The sequence below is a fragment of the Rhodotorula paludigena genome, assembly GCF_050403205.1.
Source record: "Rhodotorula paludigena JCM10292 DNA, Rt_paludigena_JCM10292v1_ctg38, whole genome shotgun sequence".
NCBI lineage: Eukaryota > Fungi > Basidiomycota > Microbotryomycetes > Sporidiobolales > Sporidiobolaceae > Rhodotorula > Rhodotorula paludigena.
The window spans coordinates 140,447-158,763 of NW_027481420.1; the positions used below are offsets into that span (position 1 = coordinate 140,447).

Sequence of the window (18,317 nt, forward strand, 5' to 3'; positions counted from 1 at the left end):
TGTAACGAGTCTGTCGACCGTGTTCATCGTGGCGGAGCCTCGTTTTATGCCTGATCCACCGAGAAGCCGACTCCGAAACGAGGAGGCGCCTGACCGGGACCTTCTAGCTGCGCTGGCCTAGCTGCACGAGCACAACGCGAGACTGGCGAGTGCCTTGCCCGACATGAGCCATTCGCGAGCAGAGACAGCGATGAGGAGGGCAAGCAGGAGAAGTGGGGCAACGGTGCACAGGATAGCGCTACATGTTGGTGCTGCTTTGTCCGCTCTCGTGAGCCATTGGGCCTCTCGCTTCGCCCGCGACAAGCGAGGGTATGGCCGCTGGTTGACCTCGTCCTCCTCACGGAATGCGCCGTTTGCTCTCCGCCTGTCGCTCTCTGCGAGCGCTTTGTGAGCACTCTGCCAGCCAAGCTGAACTCGCTCAAGTACCTCTTCGCTCCTGCCGCGTCCGACTCGCCCGCGGCGCCCTCGCCCCGCCGCTCCCCCACTTCGTCCCTCGTCATGCCGGCCCAGCAGTGGTCGCCCGCCCGCGCGCGCATCCAGCTCAAGCTCGCCGTGCAGCGCGTGCGCCTTCTCGCGCAGAAGCGCACCCAGCTCGCAAAGTCGACGAGGAGGGAGGTGGCCGCTCTCGTCGAGAAGGGCAAGATCGAGTCGGCAAAGATCAAGGTCGAAGGCTTGCTGAGCGAGGACCTCTACGTCGAGCTGCTCGAAGTGCTCGAGCTGTACGCTTCCTTCGCTTGAAACTGTGCTTCCGCGTTGCGCTGACGAGTACCGCTGCCGCAGGTACTGCGAGCTGCTCCTCGCTCGCTTCGGTTTGCTCGAGACTGTCCAGTATGTCTTCTGGGCGTCTGGACGAGTGGCTGCTGACATACAATTTTGACAGGACGATCGACCCGGGTGTGCAGGAGGCCGTCGCTGGCGTTATTCATGCCGCACCTAGGTGCCTTGAATGTCACTCGATGCCCTCTCAAGCGTCTTCTGACCCGGTCTTTCTGCAGAACTGAGCTCAAGGAGCTCCATGTACTGCGGGAGATGCTCATGTCGAAGGGCGGGCGAGACTTCGCTATCGCCTGCATCGACAACGAGGATGGCATCGTACCGGAGCGGGTGCGTTCATGCACTGCCCCTGCTGTTCAACTATCCTGGAGAGTTGCTCACCGCTCGCATTCCCCCAGATCACGTCGAAGCTGCGAGTCGAGACGCCCGCACCAGAGCTTGTCGACCTGTACCTGTACGAGATCGCCAAGGCAGTGAGTTCGAGCACCTTTCTTTTCTGCTCCCATTCGCGATGCTCAACCCCTAAACCGACAGTACGCTGTCGACTGGCGACCAGAAGGCTTTCCCGACCCAAATGCTCCTGTCGAGTCGACTGCGGTGCGTGCCTCTCGCGACGCCCATGACCTCGCAGCCCCAGGCTTACACACTCCTGGTGCAGACCACTACAGCTGCAACGACATCGGACGCGATGCCCGCCGGCGCCAGCACTGCAGCCGTACCGCCAGTCACGCCAACCAAGGCGCCCGCGATCCCGCCCTTCGACACCAATCTGCCGCTCACGCCTCCGCTCGATCCGGCGAAAGCCGACAACGCTACGGTCGTGCGTACCAACCTCACGGCGGCCGCAACAGGCGCCCCGCCGCCGGCGGCAGCACCCAACGCAGCTGGGTGTGGGTCGAGCGGAGGCTCGGCTTCGCCCCTCGCGCCTGCGCCGTCCAAGCCTGCAGCGAGCACTGAGGAGGACGCGTTCGAGGCGTTGCAGAAGCGCTTTGCGGAGCTCAAGAGGCGGTGACAGCGTCTGTGTGCTTCGCCAGGCCCATCTGTAGTCCTCATTAGTCTCGCGCTGGAATGCCTGTTGTATTCGCCTCATCAGCCGTCCTCTTTCGCGACTTCCTCGCGCTGCCTTTCCCCCAGCATGTACGGTCGTGGTGCGTAGACTCTCTCGCGCGCTGTTGCGCACCCCTGCAAGCGTGCACCCTGACCACCGCGCCGTGCTTCACCTCCAGGTCCCCCTCCCGGGTACGGCGCACCTCCAGGCGGCTACGGCTCTCCTAACGGAGGCGGCGCGGGCTACGGGCGTGGCCCTCCCGGTGGTGGCTACGGTGGTGGCGGTCCCTCTGGCCCTCGCCACGCCGGACTCGGCTCGCACGGCGCACCCTCGAATCTCCCCTCGCGTCCTCCCCACCTCCCTTCGGCGCCCGGAGGAGGATATGGCAGCCCTGCAGGCAGCAGTGGGAGCGATGCAGCTGGCGGAGCAGCGGGCGCGCTGGGCATGCAGCCTGCGCAGGGACCGACTTTCAGTCTATTCGTCGGGAGCATCGTCGACGGGCTCGAGAACGGCTGGCTCGAGCGCATTCTCGGCGTGCGTGCTTTTCCCTGTGTCGCTCGCCCGACCTGGCTGCTGATGCACCCGAATCCGCAGGTTGCCGGCCCTGTCGCTTCCTTCCGCCGCCCCACCCCTGCTTTCGCTTTCGTCGAGTACAGCGAGGCGGAGTCTGTCTTGCGTTGCCTCGAGGTTGTCAACGGCGCGACGATTAAGACGAAAGCAGGCGCGGACAAGGCGCTGCTGGTCAAGGCGGACGAGAAGACGCGGGCGAGGCTCGACGAGTACGAGAAGGACCGCGTGCAGAACCAAGTACGCCCTTCAGTGCTGACGTCGCTTCGAAGGAAGCTCACCGACCATGCGACATCCCGCAGGACAGCGCCGACCTGACGCAGCAGGCGAAGGACGATCTCGCCAACATTCTTGCGCGCATTGCTGCTGGCGATCCCGTCACCTCCGACGGTGACGGCTCCGACCCGACCGTGCGGCGCGAAGCGCGCATCCCGCAGCACCTCAAGGACCTCGCGCCGGAGGACCTGCCCGAGTCGCACCGTAACAACACGCTCAGCTCGATCGCTCAGTTCCGCGAAGCGGCGGTCAAGCGCGCGCAAGCGCGGCACGAGCTCGACCGCCAGATCGAGGAGCGCCGACAGGCCATGATCGTCAACAACGCGAGGCAGCAGACGCAGCAGCGCCATGGCCTCGCGACTTCGCCGCCCGGTCCGGCTCCGGCGGGCAGCGGAGCGTCGCCCACACCGCCGTCGGCCCCGGCGGCGCAGGACCCGCAGAGCTTCAATCGTCCTGTTGCATTTGTCGCCGGCGGTGCGAACGGGCAGGAAGCGCCGCTCGTGCCGCTGTCGGAGCTGGAGGATGCGAAGCGCGAGAGGGAGCGCGCTGAGCGCGAGCATCGGCAGTCCGAGGCGATGTACCGGAACGTGCGTCCATTCCTCGCCTTTCACACAGTGCTCTGTGCAGAATCCATGCTCATCGCCATCTCCTCGCAGCGGGAACGGCAGTTCGAGGCGAGGGAGCGATCACGGATAGCGGCCTGGGAGCGCGAACAGGCGCGCGAGCGGAATGTCGCAGATCAGGAGGATCGCGAGCGCTCGCATATGTCCGAAAGGCTTGCTACGTGGGACGACGACCGGGAGGCGGATCGCGGAAGGGAGCTGTTCTACACGGATCGGTGCGTTTCTTGCGCGTCTCCTTCCTCCTGTCTTGCACTCAAACCCGTTTCGCAGGGTCCGCTGGCGGGCGCAGCGCCGACCAGCCCGATTGCGCGAGCAGGAGGCGGACGCACGGGACCGCGCCGCCGAAGCAGCGCAACTCGCCGCGGTGAACGCGCAGTCAGACGCGTTCCTCTCGCAACACGCGGACCTCTTCGCCTCGTCCCTCCCCTCGAACAACACGGATCCGGCCGCTGTCGGAGAAAATGGTGCGGCATCTGCGCAAGGCGGAAACGCGACGCCGGCCGCCGGCGTCAAGCTCAGCTTCACGACCGCGCCCAAGCCCGCTGCGGCCGAAGCGCCGAAAGCGCGTCCGACCGCGCTCGCGCTCGAAGACGAGGACGAGGGTGCGCGCAAGAAGCGCGAGCTCATCCCGCTCGAGTACTCGGATGACGAGGGCGAGAAGCCGCGGCTGTCGAGGAGCGAAGCGGACCGTAAGGCGCGCGAGATCGAAGGCAAGGTCCCGACGGACAAGGCGGGCTTGTGGGCGTGGAAGGTCAGGTGGAAGCGCGCCAGCGAGGTGCGCCTTTCTCTGTCGTTGCTCGCGTCTAGCTCGACTCGCTGACGACTGCTTTGAATGCAGGACATGGTCAAGCGGAAGATTGCGCCGTACGCCAACAAGCTCATCGTTGAGTATCTCGGAGACGAAGAGGCCGAGCTGCTGAACGTGGTGACGGAGTACTTGCGTGACCACAAGACGCCGCAGGATCTGGTCGACGAGCTTGAAGCTGTGCGTCGCGTTCTTCCTTTTCGATATCTGCACTGGCTCATTGCTTCCACCGATGCTCGCAGGTCCTCGACGAAGACGCGACCGACTTCGTCGTCAAAGTCTGGCGCCGCCTTGTCCTCGAGACCGAGTTCGCGCAGGCTGGCATCGATTTCTGAGCTCGGTGCGCTCCCTGTACTCTGGCTTGTTCACCCTCACCCTAGTTGCCGCCCGATCGCCTTGACAAGCGCAATGGCAGCCTGGCTTGTCATCAGAAGGGGCAGCGCTTCGAGAGGTTCTCCAACGCAGGTGTGCACCTTGTCTCGCTCGGTCCGCTGCGGTCTTGAGACGTAGTGGCATGCATCACCATTTGTTTCTGCGCGATTCATCACCAGGGAGATTCCTTCGTTGGGAAGCTTGCAGTCCCGGGTCTTGCGGACACGGGTCTTGCGGACACTACGAGTACTGCATTGCGGCTCAGGAACTTCTCGGTGCTCTCGAGGTTCAGTCTTTGTTCGGAGTGTCTGTGTGAGTTGGAGAGCAGGTGAGTACGGGGGACAACCACGGGAGCAAGGGAGGAGGGAAATGGCTCACGCTCAGTGCCCCTCGACTGCGCCCACGTTTCCGGGCCCTTGCGGTTTGCAACACGCTGAAGGCTGATGCGGCGCTTGTACCACGACCCGGCCGTTGCGTCCTTCGGCATCGCCAGCATCGCCGGGTCCTTCTCGGCGCTCTCGCGAATCAGGTTCGACTTGTCGGACAGCGGGCGAAGCGGGTTGTCGAAGCCGGGGCGAATGAAGTAGACGAGCGACCAGCGGGCGTGCACGTTCTGCGGTGCCGGAGGGGGGATGACCCGGTGAATCTGCGAGCGCAAGCGCAGGCAATGAGGTCAGCCTCGCTCTTCGGAAGTCTCGCACTCCTTGGGAAACGAGCTATGCGCACGTTAGACTTGAAGATGTTGCCCGAGTAGACCGAGAGCGTGTCGCCGACGTTGCAGACGGCATGGCCAGGAAGCGGGCGGATGTGCTGCCACTTCGAGGTGCCCGGCGGGAGGACCTGCAGACCGCCACAGCCGCGTCCGTGAAGCATCGAGACTGGCCAGCGGTAGATTGTTTGTCAGGCGGGTCGGAGGAAGGTTGTGCACATGCGGTTCGTTGCAGCGACGGAGGGAGGGCATAAGGCAGAAAAGAAAGTCAGCCTGTGCGCATTCATCGAGTCGCGTAGTCGAGGGAGGGAAGACGTACAAGACTGTTTGACGGAGCGTGGTCATCGGAAAGAGTAGGCGAGAGCGTTAGCAAAGCAAGGCCAACCTAATTGAGAAGGCCTCGACGACAACGGGACGAGGGAGAGTTCGACATACGCCAAAGTCGGTGTGTGCGCTGTAGCAAAAGTATCAAGAGATCAGTATTGGGCAGAGACGCAGAAAGCGGCACAGTACAGCATCGCGGGACGCACCCGATCGCAGCAGCCGGGTTGCCATCCTCTCCGACGCCTTCCGGCAAGTGTCCCTTCTCGCCCTCAGCCGGCTTGAGGATGCAGCGCGACTCGGAACCAGAAATGTCGCCCTCCTTGTGCAGCGCGGCGAGGGTGCCCTTCGGAAGGCCCAGACGCGGCTCGAGCTGGCTCATGAGCGTCTGAAGGACGTTGTCAGCTGCGTGAGTTGAGCTTGTCAATGATTTGCTGTGCATCGAGAGAAGCCTCATTCCGATGAAGCATGAGGAGACAAGGACGTGAGACGCACAAGTACGGATGAAGTTGGTGACCGTCTTCATTCGCTCGACGACGGTGCGAGGGTAGGTGCGCTGGCGGACCTCGGGGTAGGCGAGAGCGTCATCCTTGGCAATGTTGATAAAGTGGACGGTGTCGAGGTTGCCCTGTACGCCGTGCAGAGTCAGTCCCTGCAGGTTTGATGCAAGGCGAGCTATGCACATACCTTTGCGTCAACGTTGTTGAGGCCCGCCTTCTTGTACCCGGCAGACATGCCGCTGTCGCCTTGCTCAAACGGCATGAGCTCATCGTCGGGGAGCTCGAGGGTCGCCTGGCCCATCTCGAACATGGGCTCCGTCAAGTCCTCGACTCCATGATTCTTGAGGTAGAAGAAGCCAAGCGTGGTGCAGGCCTTCCACAGCGTATCGATTTCGGCTTGGTCGCCAGCAGCGACCTTGGCAAAGTCGACGATGAGGAGCGGGTGACATTCGAGGTCCTCCGGGAAGTCGGTGCGCGGGTACTGAGGGTCGATAGAGGGCATCGTATGTCGCTGTTTGAGGTCAAGTGAGGCGCAGCTGAGCGAGAAAGCAGGAGACTGAGAGCAAGCGAGTCGAGAAGCGAAAGCAAGGTCGACTGCAGTGACCTTGCGGAGCCGGCGAGCGATCGGGCAGCCCACGCACTCAAGACCGGCGTGCCGAGCGCTACGTGTCGCTGCCGAAGCGACGCCTGACGCTCTCCGCCGCTTGCACTCTCGCCGCCAAGTGTCGTTCGGCAAGTTCCCCGCAACCCGGCACGGAGAGGGCCTCAAGGCGGTCGAGGTCTGCGCGGCACAGCAGCAGGCGTTGTGCACCTCAGATGAAGTACAGTGCACTATTCTGCAGCGCGTCGCGGGTCGTGTGGAAGCATGTGCAAGCTCCGCCGCTGGCGGACCCCCCACGTAGTGACATTGTCACACCGCGACCGAGCGCAGTACTGTGCGACCTGACGATCTCGGAGCTCACTCAGACCAATTTTGACAGCATCCCAGCGTCGTTCGAGCTGCGGCGACTGTGCAGATTGGAAGAAGCGACACCCGCTTCATGCCCGCTTGACCGGCAGAAGATCGACTCCTCGGCGCAACACGGCTGCGGAGTCTTACGTGCGCCAGTCTGAAGCGCCGTGCGCAGTGGTGGTAACAAGGCCTGAGATGATCCTCACTAGGCGCTCTGCCGAATAACGGCTCCAAGCTTCCGCTTCACGTACATTTGCGCCGTGCACTGAGCGGATAGCAGTTCAATCCCTGTTGACTTGCTTCCCCGTCATCTTCAGGCGCACATCAGATTGTCAGGTAGTGCACCGACAGGAAGTCAGGAGAACGTGACAGCCGACGGATCATGCAAACGTTCCAGTTTCGGGGTTCAAGGTTGCCGTTGGGCATGTCCCTCGAGCAGGGCCACCGTTCTGACTCGAACTGTAGTCAACATCTTCTTCCCGATGTAGGCTGAGAACTGCAGCAGCAAGTGTCATGTCGGCAGGCAGAGTATCAATTGAATGCAAGAGACGAGAGTGCCTTGCCCATCGGAATGCGGAGAAGATCTACTGGCAGGCGAGCAATCCAACGCAGCAGACCGAGATGAATAGTCGGGCGTATCAAGCGAGCGCCCTGAGCGGGGATGCAGTCAGAGTGTACTCGAGGAGTGCAAGCGGGAGACGTCTGAGCAGGTCGCAGCGCCGAGCGGCGACACGAGCAGCGCTGCTGCACTACCATGGCTCAGCGAGATTCAGTCTGCACGCACAGACTTTACTATCAAGCCGATTGAGCAGACGAGAAGCGGTGGTCCGAATGCAAGGGCGAAGACGCAGGACGCAGGTCGGCTCTGGCTGCACCCGCTCGCTGTCTGCGAGGATGTCTCTGTACGGAGGGATCAGCTTCAAAGGCACAGCAAAGCCACCGTCAGAGGCCCCCGCGGCTCCCGCAGCTCCCGCAGCGCCTGCCGCAGCCTCATCAGCTGCAGCACCCGAAGCATCGACGCCAGCGGGCGACGACAAGCCGAAGTGTGCGTGGACGCTCGTGCACACCCTCCAAGCTATGCTGACAACATCTGCGAGCCGCACAGCCGCCGCGTGGTCTGCCGCGCTCCGCTTCGCCCCCACCACCCGCAAGAAGCCATCCACCCCGTCTTCCCGCCCTTCCGCGGCGGCTTTGCGGTCAGTCTTCGGTGCGGCAGAAGACGATGCACCAGCTGCACCGCCAGCGGGCGCCAGCGGCCCTCGCATTGCCGCCGTCGGCAAGGTCAGCCTTACGACGGCGCCCGACAAGGCTCCACCTCCGTCAAAGTGGACTGCAGTCTCGAAGCCGCAGGTCGAAATCAAGCCTTTTGCTAGCACGAGCGGGAACGCTTCTCCCGCGCCTAGCAGCAAGTCGGCCACTCCCGGAGCCGCCTCGACCCGCACCCGGGCTCGACGCATCATCGCCGCGCCACCAGCCATGACGCTCGAGGACGACTTGACCGATGTCAATGGTTTTGCTCAGTCCGAGGCGGGTAAGAAGGCCGCGCAGCAGAACAACAAGCGCGGCAAGAAGCGTGGCAAGGCCAGGGACGATCCCGCGCTCGCGTTCGGCGACATTCCGTATGACCCGGCGCGCCCCTGCGACTACGTACGTGCTGCTGCGCTTTCCTGCGTCCTCGCTTCTTCGCGCAATCAACGTCGTCGGCTTGGTTTCGGTCGCTGCGCACCTCACTACCAAGCTCGTCTCCGTACGACCGTAACCTGACCACGCCATTCTCCATATCTCTCAGTCGGCGTACAAGACGCACGTCAAGCTCCAGCGCGCGCAGCGTCGACTCGAGCGCGAGGAGGAGGAACGCCGCCGCCGTCGTGAAGGGTCTGCCTCCGGTTCGAGCTACTACTCCGAGGAAGACGAGGACCGGCAGAAAGAGAACGAGCCGGGTGCGCTCCGTCCCTTCCGTCTCGCACACCGTCGTGAGCTGAACGTTTGAGCCCTGCAGCCGCCAAGAAGGCCCGATTCTTTGCCCCGCCTGCTTCGTACGATGCGCCTGCCGCACCGACCTTCCCTCCGCCAGCTTCATATGACCCGCCGCATGCTCCTTCTCGCGAGGAGACTGCCGATGAAGCTTACGCTCGCCGTGTCGCCATGTCGAACCCCGCTCCGCCGCGTCGGGAAGAAACGGGCGATGAGGCGTATCAGCGAAGGCTGGCGATGAGCCAGAGGAAGGAGGAAACGGGAGACGAAGCGTACCAACGCCGACTCGCCATGTCGCAGGGAGCTCCTCCGCCTCCGCCTGCCCCGCTCAATCCTGCTGCGCCATCTTTCGTCGCCCCCTCCTTCGTCTCGCCGGCGGGTTCTGCCGTCGCATCGCCCTCGCGTCCTCACCCGCCAGGCTTCGGCTTTGGCGGCCCACCTCCGCCGGCGCCGCCCGCAGGCTTCATCCCTCCACCTCCACCGCCCGGTTTCGTTCCCCCCCCTTTCGCCTCCCCGTCGGCCGACTTCCCGCCGTTCCGCCCTCCTTCAGGCACCGCCTCCCCCGTACCGCCTGGCCCGCCCACTTCCGCTCCTCCTGTGCCTGCCGGCGCCGCAGAAGCGCTCGACGCCGCGCAGGCCAAGGCGCGCGAGATTGCGGCGAGGTTGAGCAAGCTCGGTGGAGCGTTTGCGGCGCCTCCGGGCGCAGCGGGCTCGAGTGCCCCGCCGGGCTTTGCGCCGGCGTCTTCTGCGGCAGGGGGCGCAGGGGCAGGCGAAGCTGCTGGACCGCCAGCGGAGTGCGTCTCGTTCTCTTCACTCTCGCCCAGCACGCGGCCGACTAACGTTCTCTCGCGCGGGTTCAGGCCCGACACGCGCTCTTTCGCCGAACGCATGATGAGCAAGTACGGCTGGGAGGAAGGCAAGGGTCTTGGCGCTGGCGAGTCGGGCATGACGTCTGCGCTGTCGGTTCAGCGGGCTGCGCCCACTGGGTCGAGCAGCAAGAAGGCCAAGAAGAAGCAGGACGATTCGGCGACTCAGCCGACGGCGGGCATGGCGAGCCGCAGTGTCGTCATCGATGCCTCGCGCGAACAGCGCATCGAGGAGCAGAAGGCGCAGATGGGCGGCGATGCGAGCCGCGTCGTCCTTCTGACCAACCTGTGCGGCGCCGACGAGGTCGACGACGACTTGCCTGGCGAGGTCGCCGAGGAGGCCAATAAGATCGGCGTGGTCGAGCGCTGCTTCGTGTACGTCGTCCCCGGCGAGACGAGGGACGATGAGGCCGTGCGGATTTTCTTGGTCATGAGCGGGTGCGTCGCTCCGTCATATCGTTACAGCAGCTCTGCCTCACTGATGCCGTGTCCTATCGCAGACTGGCTGGTGGGTACAATGCTGTGCGCAGCTTTGAAGGGCGATTCTTCGGCGGTCGGACGGTGCGGGCGAGGTGCGCTTCTCCGCCGCATCCATGCTCGCTTCGCGTGCTAATCTTACGCCATATTCAGGTTCTACGACGAGAAGGCGTTCAACGCCGGGCTTCACGCGCTGTAGATGTCGCAATGCTCACTACCTCTCCGGCACTCTCGAAACGGACACGGGCGAGCACGAACTGAAGAGTACAGCTAAGCGACCTGATCCAGCAAGCAATCCTTCCATTCCTTCGTTCCGTCTTCCTGCGAGCAGCTGCTCCGCGCCTACGACTCGGCGCGCGACGCCGCAAGTCGCTTCGTCGCTGCTACCATGAGCCTCTGACGTTTGAGCTCCTCCGGCTCGTCGCGCGCCGGCCCGTCGTGCGTGCGCCAGCCCGAACTGCCGCTCGCGCCCACGCGACCCTGGTCCACCGCCGTACCCATTCCACCACTCCAAGGCCTCACCCCGTTGCCGCCCCATCCGCCGCCGCCAAAGACGCCCGTCCCCGCCGTCTTGTACCCATACGGCCTCTTGTCGAGCTCGTTCGCGTAGCCTCCTCCGCCAACCTGTTCGCCAATGATGGCGCCGTACGCCCTGTGGCGCTTGGCGTCGCGCTCCCGGCCCTTCTCAGCCTGCGCATCCTCGAACACGCGCCCGTGCGTCTGCCTCGCGCGCTTCCACCCTCCACCACCCGCGCCGCGGCCGCCATAGCCCGTCTCGTACACGAGGGCGTTCGGGACGGGCAGCCACGCGGGGCGCACGTCGAGCGACGACTCGGGCGAGCGGAAGCGGTGCCGCCCGGGCGCGGTCGCGGCGCCGCGCGCAAGCTCGGCCGGCGTGCGCTGCGGTGCGGCAAGGCTGAGCGTCGAGTAGGGGCTAGGCGTCGGGAGGTCGACGTTCGGGCGCGAGGCGAGCTGCGTGAGGGCGCGATTGCGCGCGGCGGTGATCTGCAATACCGGGCGTCAGCGCGAATGAGGTTCGGCTTGATCGCGGGTGCTTACGTCGTGATGCATGCGCAGCTCAACGTCGTCGCTGGCGGGGCACCTGCCATCGTCGACGGGGCCTGCACATCCAAAAAGCGGTCAATTTCAAGCGCCGGATAGAAGCAAGAAACGCGCACCTTCGCGCCAGTGCGCCGGATTCTGCGTCCTCTTGAGGCAGACATGGCAGAAGCGAGCGCTGCAGACGCCGCAGGTGACCCTGAAAAGCGATACGGTCAGCGCGGTCTAGCAAGGAACCGCAGGAACGACGCACTTGTTGCAGCCGTCCGTGAGCTGGTACGCGACCTTGCAGCCGGGGCAGTGCTTGATGGCAGCTTGCGACATGGCCTCTACGAACATGACGAAGAGTCAGCGCGTGACGAGGAAGAGAGAAGTAAACCGGAAATGCCTTCGACGAGGTGCTGGGCGGCGAGCGCGTCCAACTCCTTCTCGTTGCACGGACGAGCGCCGTGATCCTTCTGTGATTGCTCGACAGGTCAGCTCAGCTGAATGTCGATGAGGGCCTGGCGAGACAAAGAAAAGACGCACCTTGCGGCAAGTCCTGCACGACGCAACCTTGCAGCCCTCACAGCGGAAGATCGTCTCGCGCTCGTCAACCACTGCAGCAAAAGGGCAAAAACTGTGCGCCCACTCATGTCAGGAGGAAGCGAGCCGCCACGAGTGCAACTTCCACGCATCGGAAACGAGACGCACGGGCACTTCTCGAGTCCCGGAAGGTCTGCGACTTCGAGCGCCTCCTCGGTCTCAATGACAGCAAGGGCATCAAGCAGGTCGGCGCGAACGGTGCGCTTGAGCTCGACTGCGGCGAAGTTCGCGTTGCAGTCCGCATCCTGCGCGAAGCATTTCATCATCTGCTGCAACAGGTCAGTCGAGCGCACTTTCGGTGAGGAGAGTCAGTGGACGCACGCTGCGGTGAGCCCCGACAGCGTGCTCGGCAAACTCGGTGATGCAGGGCGAGCAGAACGTGTGGCCATTCTGGCAGTGCGCTGACCGAGTGAGAGCCAGGTCAGTCTCGTCCGTCGTCAGAAAGATACACGGGATAACGCACCAGCGAGACCGAGCGGAACGTTCTCCTCGAAGCAGCACTGGCACTGCGTCGGACGCTGCAGGCGAATGTACGCGGGCCGAACACCGCCATCCTTGAACCCGCCGTGCTTGAGCGGGTAGTTGGTCGTCTCGAGGTCGGCGATGATAGCGGCAGAGCTCGCCTTCGGGCCGGCCTCATTAAGCTTGACGAGCAGGAAAGCAGGGTGGACGTCCGGGACGGCGGCGAGCACGGCGTCGAAGAGCTTGCGGCGGGGCGAGCCGGCAGGAGGTGCGATAGCGGGCGAAGGCCTCTGTCCGCGCTTGACAATGGGCTTGATGTCCTCGTCTCCGTCGTCCGAGAGGTGCACGACGGCGCTGCTCTGGCTGGGCTGCCCACGGCGTCGATGCGACGAAGCGATGTCGGCCGGCATCACCTCGCCGTCCGAGTCGAGCTCGATGGTCTGGCTGCGCGCAGGCTCAGGCGAGGGAACGCGGAAGAGCGTCGTCTTGCGCTTGCGGCTTTGTGAGCGAGAGAATGACGAAGAGGAGGACGCCGAGGCGAGCGAGTTCTGCTGGGGGGCGGACGCGGAGGGTCAGCGAGGTCTGCGAGAGTACTACAAGGGGACACGACAGCCTCGCCGTTCCGCAGCGGTGTCCTTCTGGCCTGTGGAGACTCGCCTCTTCGCCGCCCATCCCCACCTCGAGCTCGTTCTCCTCGACGAAGCTGCGGGGGCTGTCGGAGCCTGAATGAGGCCCTGAAAGAGACATAGCGCTGTGTGTCTCTCTGCGCGGGAGGAGCGCACTCGCGACGGAGAGCAAGAAGAGGAAGCGGACGAAGCGAGGGCGAGCGTGACGTGGGGACCAAAGGCGGGTCGAGCGCTCGCCGGAACTTCCTCGGAGTCGCTTCTGATCGCGGTTACAGCGTACAGAAGGCGACGAGCCCCTTCCAAGCACCCTCGTCGCTGTGACGAAGGTAGAACGTAAGGGAAAGCGGTTTGAGAAGGTCATCGCGGACGACGACGACGGCGTCTGCACGGTACAGACGGTACAAAGCGGTGTGCAGAGCCATCAAATGTGCTACAGTAGGCTAGACCGACCTCGTCAAGCGACCACTCCCAAGCTGAACCACTCCCGTGCGCTCACTCAGTCTCCGAGCCTGAACCCCTGGCCGGAGAACGCCTCCACGCCGGGCTCCTGCTTCACGCTCCACGCGCCGCCGCCGTACTTGCCCTGACACGCCGCGCTCTGGCTCCTCTTGCGGCCGCGCGAGCTCGACGCCTTGTTGAAGATCGCGCCGTTCGGACCCCGGCCCGGGTCCGCCGCCATCTCGACGCGGTGAGCCTCGGCTACGGCGTCGTAGAAGTCGTCGGGGTCATCATCGTTGTCGTCGTCATCGGTATCCTGGCGAGCGCGCTTGGCGGGCGCCTTCTTCGCGCCGCCCTTCTTCGGGGCCGCCTTCGGCTGCTTCTTGCCGGCGCCGCTTCCGCCGGCGTCGCCGTGCGTGCGCGCGAGGCGCTGCTCCTTGCTCTCCTTGTGCTGCGAGCGATCAGATCGTGCACGTGAGCGTAGGCAGTCTGATTGCGGCGCAGGACGCGCACCTTTTGCTTCTTGTGCGCCGGCGGGTCGCGGCTGTGCCGGTCTGCGATGACCTGCAGGCCGCGTTTGGTATTGCCGCCCGCTGTGCGGAGAGCGACAGGGAAACGAGCGAAGAGATAGCGTCAGTAACACGCGACGGAAGAGAATCATTGGGCATCAAGTTTGCGCGTCGACGCACCGAGGTAGGCCTCGAGCCACGCGACCTCCTGCTCGAGCAACCGGCTGCTCTCTGCGCTTTTGCGCTCCTTGAGCTTGCCGTCCTTGTCGCGCACGTGCTCCATGTCGCGCCGGTTGCCGCGGAGCTTGACGAGCTGGCTCTGCTTCTTGAGCGCGAGGCTCGCGAACCACGCGGGCGCGTAGAGCATCTCGGCCTGGTCGAAGAGCTGGCGGAGGTGCGACTCGGTGTACTCGTCGTAGTCGCGGAAGAGCTGCTCGAGCCTGACGAAAGGGTTGGGAAGTCAGTGAGCTGCGGACCGGATGAGCCGATCGGGAACGAGCAACGCACGCAGCCTTGTGGTATTTCTCGCCGCCGGGCTTGCGTCCCTCCGGGTCGAGCCAGTACTCCTCGTCGTCTAGCGCCTCCTCTGCGGTGTACGTGAACCTCGGGTCGCCGTCCGCGTCCTCGTCCTCGGCGCCGCTCGCAAGCTGGTCCTCCTCGTCTTCGTCCTCCTCCTCTGGCGACGGGCTTGGCGCCTTCCGCGCCTTGGCCTTGCCGGACTTGTCCTTATTCCCCGCCTCGACCGCCTGCTGCGCCGTCGTGCGCGCATACTCCCGCTCGAGCTCGTCCAGCTCGTCCTCCTCTTCGCCCTGCTCCTCCTGCTCGGGCGTGGGCGCCCTGCCAAACTTCCATCCTCCGCCGCGGAGCCGGTAGTTGGTCCTCATGAGCTCGTCGGCGACCACCTCCTGGTTGCGCTCGCGCTCGTGGAAGAGCGCGACGAGGTACTGCGGGTCGATGTCGGGGAAGCACTCGCGCAGGGCGCTCAGCGCCGCGTGGCTGGTCCCGCTCGACGAGCTAGATTGCTTCACGTTGGGTGCGCGGCGGCCGTCCTCGGGCTCCGAGTCGGACGAGAGCTCCATGAAGCCGAGGTCGACCTCCTTCTCCGTGCTCTTGCGGGAGGGTCCGATGACGGGCTTGACGTCCTCGTCGTCGGAGCGGTCCAAGTGCAGATTAAGGTCGTCGTCGAGGTCGTCCAGGAGCTTCTTGCGGCCGGCAGGAGACTGGCGAGTGTGCGAGGAAGTACTCGGGCGGTTCTGCGAGTCGAAGCGGGCGAAAGCGTCAGTGACGGGTCCGCAGAGCAGCGCACCCGAGCTGCCGTGCCATAGGCAGCTGAACCATGCAGAGCTCCACCCGTCCAGGGATTGAGCGAGCGCGAAGTACGCGACGCACCTGCGAGCTCTCGCCCGTGGCCTCGAAGCTCGAGGCGCGGTCGGAACCGGGCGCCATGGCGAGGATCGGGGGGTGCGTGCTGCTCGTGTGCTCCACGCTACTGCTCGTACGCGTGCGAGCGAGCGAGAGGATGTGTCAGGAGGAGAGGAGAGCCGAGGTGGGGCGTCACAGGGCGACGACGAGGCTCGAGCGCAGAGTTGGTCGCGCGGATTGGTCTTGACTGTCGAGCGTCAGTAAAGTATATACGAGTCTTGAGTAAGTCAACCCTGCGGACGCGAGCTAGCGGCTGCGTGCCACAGCCGCTCTCGCATGGAAACCCTTGCGGCGTCGACGCAACCTCTCCCGGTCACGCCAAGCTGAGGCCGTCCAAGCACGGCTTGCAATCGCTCTGCGCTGCCTCGGATCGGAGACGTGAGCAACGGGACCTCGCCGAGGGTGCGAGCCGAGCTGGACTAACGATGTGCTCCTCTTCCCAGCCAAGCGGGCATGCCGTAGAGACGAATCTCCTGGCGAGCCGTGCGAGCCCTTGTGCAGAGCCGCAGCAAGCCTTCTTACGCCGTCCTTACACAGGTCAGTCGAGCTTGCACGCCGCGAAGCGCACCGCTCAAAGCGAAGCGGAGATGCACGCGGCGCTGCTCCCAACAACAAGACAAGTAGCTGATCGCGCGCAGATTCATGAGGGTAGCCAAACGCGCTCAAGGCCTGCTCGTGCATTGGCAGGGCGATCTCGAGACGGCGCGGACCTGTGGCACGAGCCCGAGGCGAGAGAGTCGGCACATCGAGCCGCCGCAGAAGCACGGAGGTGCACGGTCTAGCACGACTCGGCGCGTGCAGATCAAGGTGAACGAAAGCACCCACGCCAGACCACCCAAGTGCGACTCTCTAAAGCGAGAGGGTCAGTGCCAGCGTGATGGAGCGGGAGCAGAATAACGCGGATCGAGCGAGACAGCAGAGCAGGCAGTTTAGCGGCCCTGTGGAGTATTTGGAGCCCTTGCAGTCCAGCTGGTCGACGCTGCGAGTGAGGTTGCGGCGCAACTTGGCGGCGTCGTCAGCCTGCGGGAGGTTGCGTTTCTCCACTTTGCAGCTCGCGCCTTTGCCGAGCCCAGACGAGCTCACAGAAACGCACAGAGCCTCGAGACACTCCTGAGGACCCAGCACACCCAAGCAGACCGCGTGTGGACCATGGTGCGCTCCTCATCTCTCGTCCGCATCATCGCCCGCCGCAGCGCCCGCTCACCACGTCTGTGCGCCTGCAGGACAAGCTCGTGCAGCAGTACTCCAAGTCGCCCGTCGCCTCGTCGTCGTCGGCCCGCCGCATCGCAGAGCAGGCGCACCCGAGCGAGCAGTATGGCCTCGCGCTCCCGCTCGGAAAGGGCCTCGAGCGCTGCCCGATGCCCAACTTTGACATGCCCAGCACCGTAGACGTGCGTACTCGAGTCCTCTCACCGGACCCGAGGGGCGCACTGACGCGGCCGGCTCCCTCTCGCAGCCCACCGCCTTCCTCCAGCTCCACACCGACGACGCGTCCGATCCGTCCTGCCGCATCAAGATCAACCACGGCACGACCACCCTCGCCTTCAAGTTCCAGGGCGGCATTGTCGTCGCCGTCGACTCGCGTGCTACGGCGGGCAGCTACATCGGTGCGTGCGCGGCCGCTTCGCTTTGTCTTTCTCCGCTATGCATGCGTGGCTGCTTACGTGGGTGTGACTCGCGCTACGTGCAGCGTCGGGGACGGTCAAGAAGGTCATCGAGATCAACCCGTACTTGCTCGGCACGATGGCCGGTGGTGCTGGTCCGTCTCGTCGCTCTCAGCTTCCGCTCGCCCTCACAAGCTGACCCAATCCCTCCACAGCCGACTGCCAGTACTGGGAGACCTACCTCGGCATCCAGTGCCGCCTGCACGAGCTGCGCAACCACGAGCGCATCTCGGTCGCGGCCGCGAGCAAGTACCTCTCGAACCTCGTCTACTCCTACAAGGGGATGGGTCTCTCGATGGGTACCATGATCTGCGGGTGGGACAAGACGGTGCGTGCGAGCTACGTTGGAGCAGGTGGGTACCAAGTTGTGCTGACTGCTTGTGTCCATCTCTACTGCGCCTTGCTCTTGGATCTGCAGGGTCCCGCGCTCTTCTACGTCGACAGTGACGGTGAGTCGTACCACATGTCAGTATACGGGTCGGCGTCGATGACTGACCCCGCAAACCCGTGCAGGCACCCGCTTGAAGGGTGACCTCTTCTCCGTCGGTTCCGGTTCCACCTTCGCATACGGTGTTCTGGATAACGGTGCGCTCCTTTCCGTCTCGTGGCTTCCGAGCAGCGGGGAAGAAGAAGAGCGCTCCTGGTCGATGTGCGCTTGCTGACCTGCTTTCTCGGACGCAGGTTACCGGTACGACCTGACGGACGAGGAGGCGATCGAGCTTGGCCGGCGGTCAATCTACGCCGCAGGGCACCGTGACGCCTTCTCGGGCAACACGGTCAACGTCTACAGTGCGTCGAAGAGATTCATGCCTTCGCGCGGATCGCGCTACTCTTGCCAATGCGCGATACTGAGGGTGTGGCCTGATTTCTCGTGCTGACACCTTGCCGCTCCTGCACAGTTGTCAAGGAGGATGGGTGGAAGTTTGTGCGTCTGGCGGTTTCAGCCGCTCTTTCATCTCACATTGACCCTGCTGTCCTCTGACCGGCTTTCTCTTCGCGCACACCACAGATTGAGAACGTCGACGTCAACACGCTGCACTACGACCGCGGCTACGCGGCGGCGCAGCACAAGTCGGAGGTCGAGCCGGCACCGCAGGTCGCGGCGACTGCATGAGCCTGAGCGAGCGGTCGGGGCGGTGTTGCGCGCGGCGTTTTGTGTCGACCGAGTGCAACGCAGCATGTACAGTTTTCCTCCGCAGTCGCGATCGGCTGACGGTGCCTCGTGGCCAGTCGTGCTCGTGCCGAGATGCTTCTTGGAGGGTCTGCCGAGTGCACCCCACACTTTTCT

General features: G+C 64.3%; 7 protein-coding genes across 7 annotated transcripts; 4 read left to right on the forward strand and 3 right to left on the reverse strand.

The window, feature by feature from the left end:
• Positions 1-498: 498 nt before the first annotated feature.
• On the forward strand, positions 499-1,786 carry IST1 (Ist1p; the record flags this gene model as incomplete). The annotated part of the gene is made up of 7 exons (XM_076650649.1): positions 499-719; positions 781-828; positions 881-937; positions 996-1,104; positions 1,173-1,247; positions 1,309-1,371; positions 1,433-1,786. The coding sequence occupies 7 exons, from the start codon at positions 499-501 to the stop codon at positions 1,784-1,786; spliced, it is 927 nt and encodes a 308-aa protein (XP_076503835.1).
• Positions 1,787-1,909: 123 nt separating this feature from the next.
• On the forward strand, positions 1,910-4,428 carry SNU71 (Snu71p; the record flags this gene model as incomplete). The annotated part of the gene is made up of 8 exons (XM_076650650.1): positions 1,910-1,922; positions 2,001-2,356; positions 2,417-2,629; positions 2,692-3,252; positions 3,322-3,503; positions 3,559-4,063; positions 4,127-4,273; positions 4,336-4,428. The coding sequence occupies 8 exons, from the start codon at positions 1,910-1,912 to the stop codon at positions 4,426-4,428; spliced, it is 2,070 nt and encodes a 689-aa protein (XP_076503836.1).
• Positions 4,429-4,753: 325 nt separating this feature from the next.
• JCM10292_002914 (uncharacterized protein) lies at positions 4,754-6,497 on the reverse strand (the record flags this gene model as incomplete). Its single annotated transcript, XM_076650651.1, has 7 exons — positions 4,754-4,773; positions 4,844-5,111; positions 5,192-5,343; positions 5,606-5,628; positions 5,705-5,900; positions 5,991-6,123; positions 6,183-6,497. The coding sequence occupies 7 exons, from the start codon at positions 6,495-6,497 to the stop codon at positions 4,754-4,756; spliced, it is 1,107 nt and encodes a 368-aa protein (XP_076503837.1).
• Positions 6,498-7,841: 1,344 nt separating this feature from the next.
• JCM10292_002915 (uncharacterized protein) lies at positions 7,842-10,463 on the forward strand (the record flags this gene model as incomplete). Its single annotated transcript, XM_076650652.1, has 7 exons — positions 7,842-7,992; positions 8,053-8,594; positions 8,737-8,887; positions 8,947-9,715; positions 9,782-10,225; positions 10,288-10,359; positions 10,418-10,463. The coding sequence occupies 7 exons, from the start codon at positions 7,842-7,844 to the stop codon at positions 10,461-10,463; spliced, it is 2,175 nt and encodes a 724-aa protein (XP_076503838.1).
• A 143-nt stretch (positions 10,464-10,606) lies between these two features.
• On the reverse strand, positions 10,607-13,117 carry JCM10292_002916 (RBR family RING finger protein; the record flags this gene model as incomplete). Its single annotated transcript, XM_076650653.1, has 9 exons — positions 10,607-11,269; positions 11,324-11,385; positions 11,443-11,522; positions 11,577-11,652; positions 11,762-11,781; positions 12,017-12,174; positions 12,230-12,309; positions 12,372-12,921; positions 13,049-13,117. 9 exons carry the CDS (start codon positions 13,115-13,117, stop codon positions 10,607-10,609), a joined length of 1,758 nt encoding a protein of 585 aa, XP_076503839.1.
• Positions 13,118-13,492: 375 nt separating this feature from the next.
• JCM10292_002917 (uncharacterized protein) lies at positions 13,493-15,389 on the reverse strand (the record flags this gene model as incomplete). Its single annotated transcript, XM_076650654.1, has 5 exons — positions 13,493-13,885; positions 13,948-14,027; positions 14,124-14,383; positions 14,451-15,196; positions 15,333-15,389. The coding sequence occupies 5 exons, from the start codon at positions 15,387-15,389 to the stop codon at positions 13,493-13,495; spliced, it is 1,536 nt and encodes a 511-aa protein (XP_076503840.1).
• A 1,125-nt stretch (positions 15,390-16,514) lies between these two features.
• On the forward strand, positions 16,515-18,143 carry PRE2 (proteasome core particle subunit beta 5; the record flags this gene model as incomplete). The annotated part of the gene is made up of 10 exons (XM_076650655.1): positions 16,515-16,517; positions 16,589-16,756; positions 16,822-16,972; positions 17,056-17,124; positions 17,185-17,357; positions 17,448-17,478; positions 17,543-17,614; positions 17,711-17,818; positions 17,929-17,954; positions 18,039-18,143. The coding sequence occupies 10 exons, from the start codon at positions 16,515-16,517 to the stop codon at positions 18,141-18,143; spliced, it is 906 nt and encodes a 301-aa protein (XP_076503841.1).
• Positions 18,144-18,317: the final 174 nt, after the last annotated feature.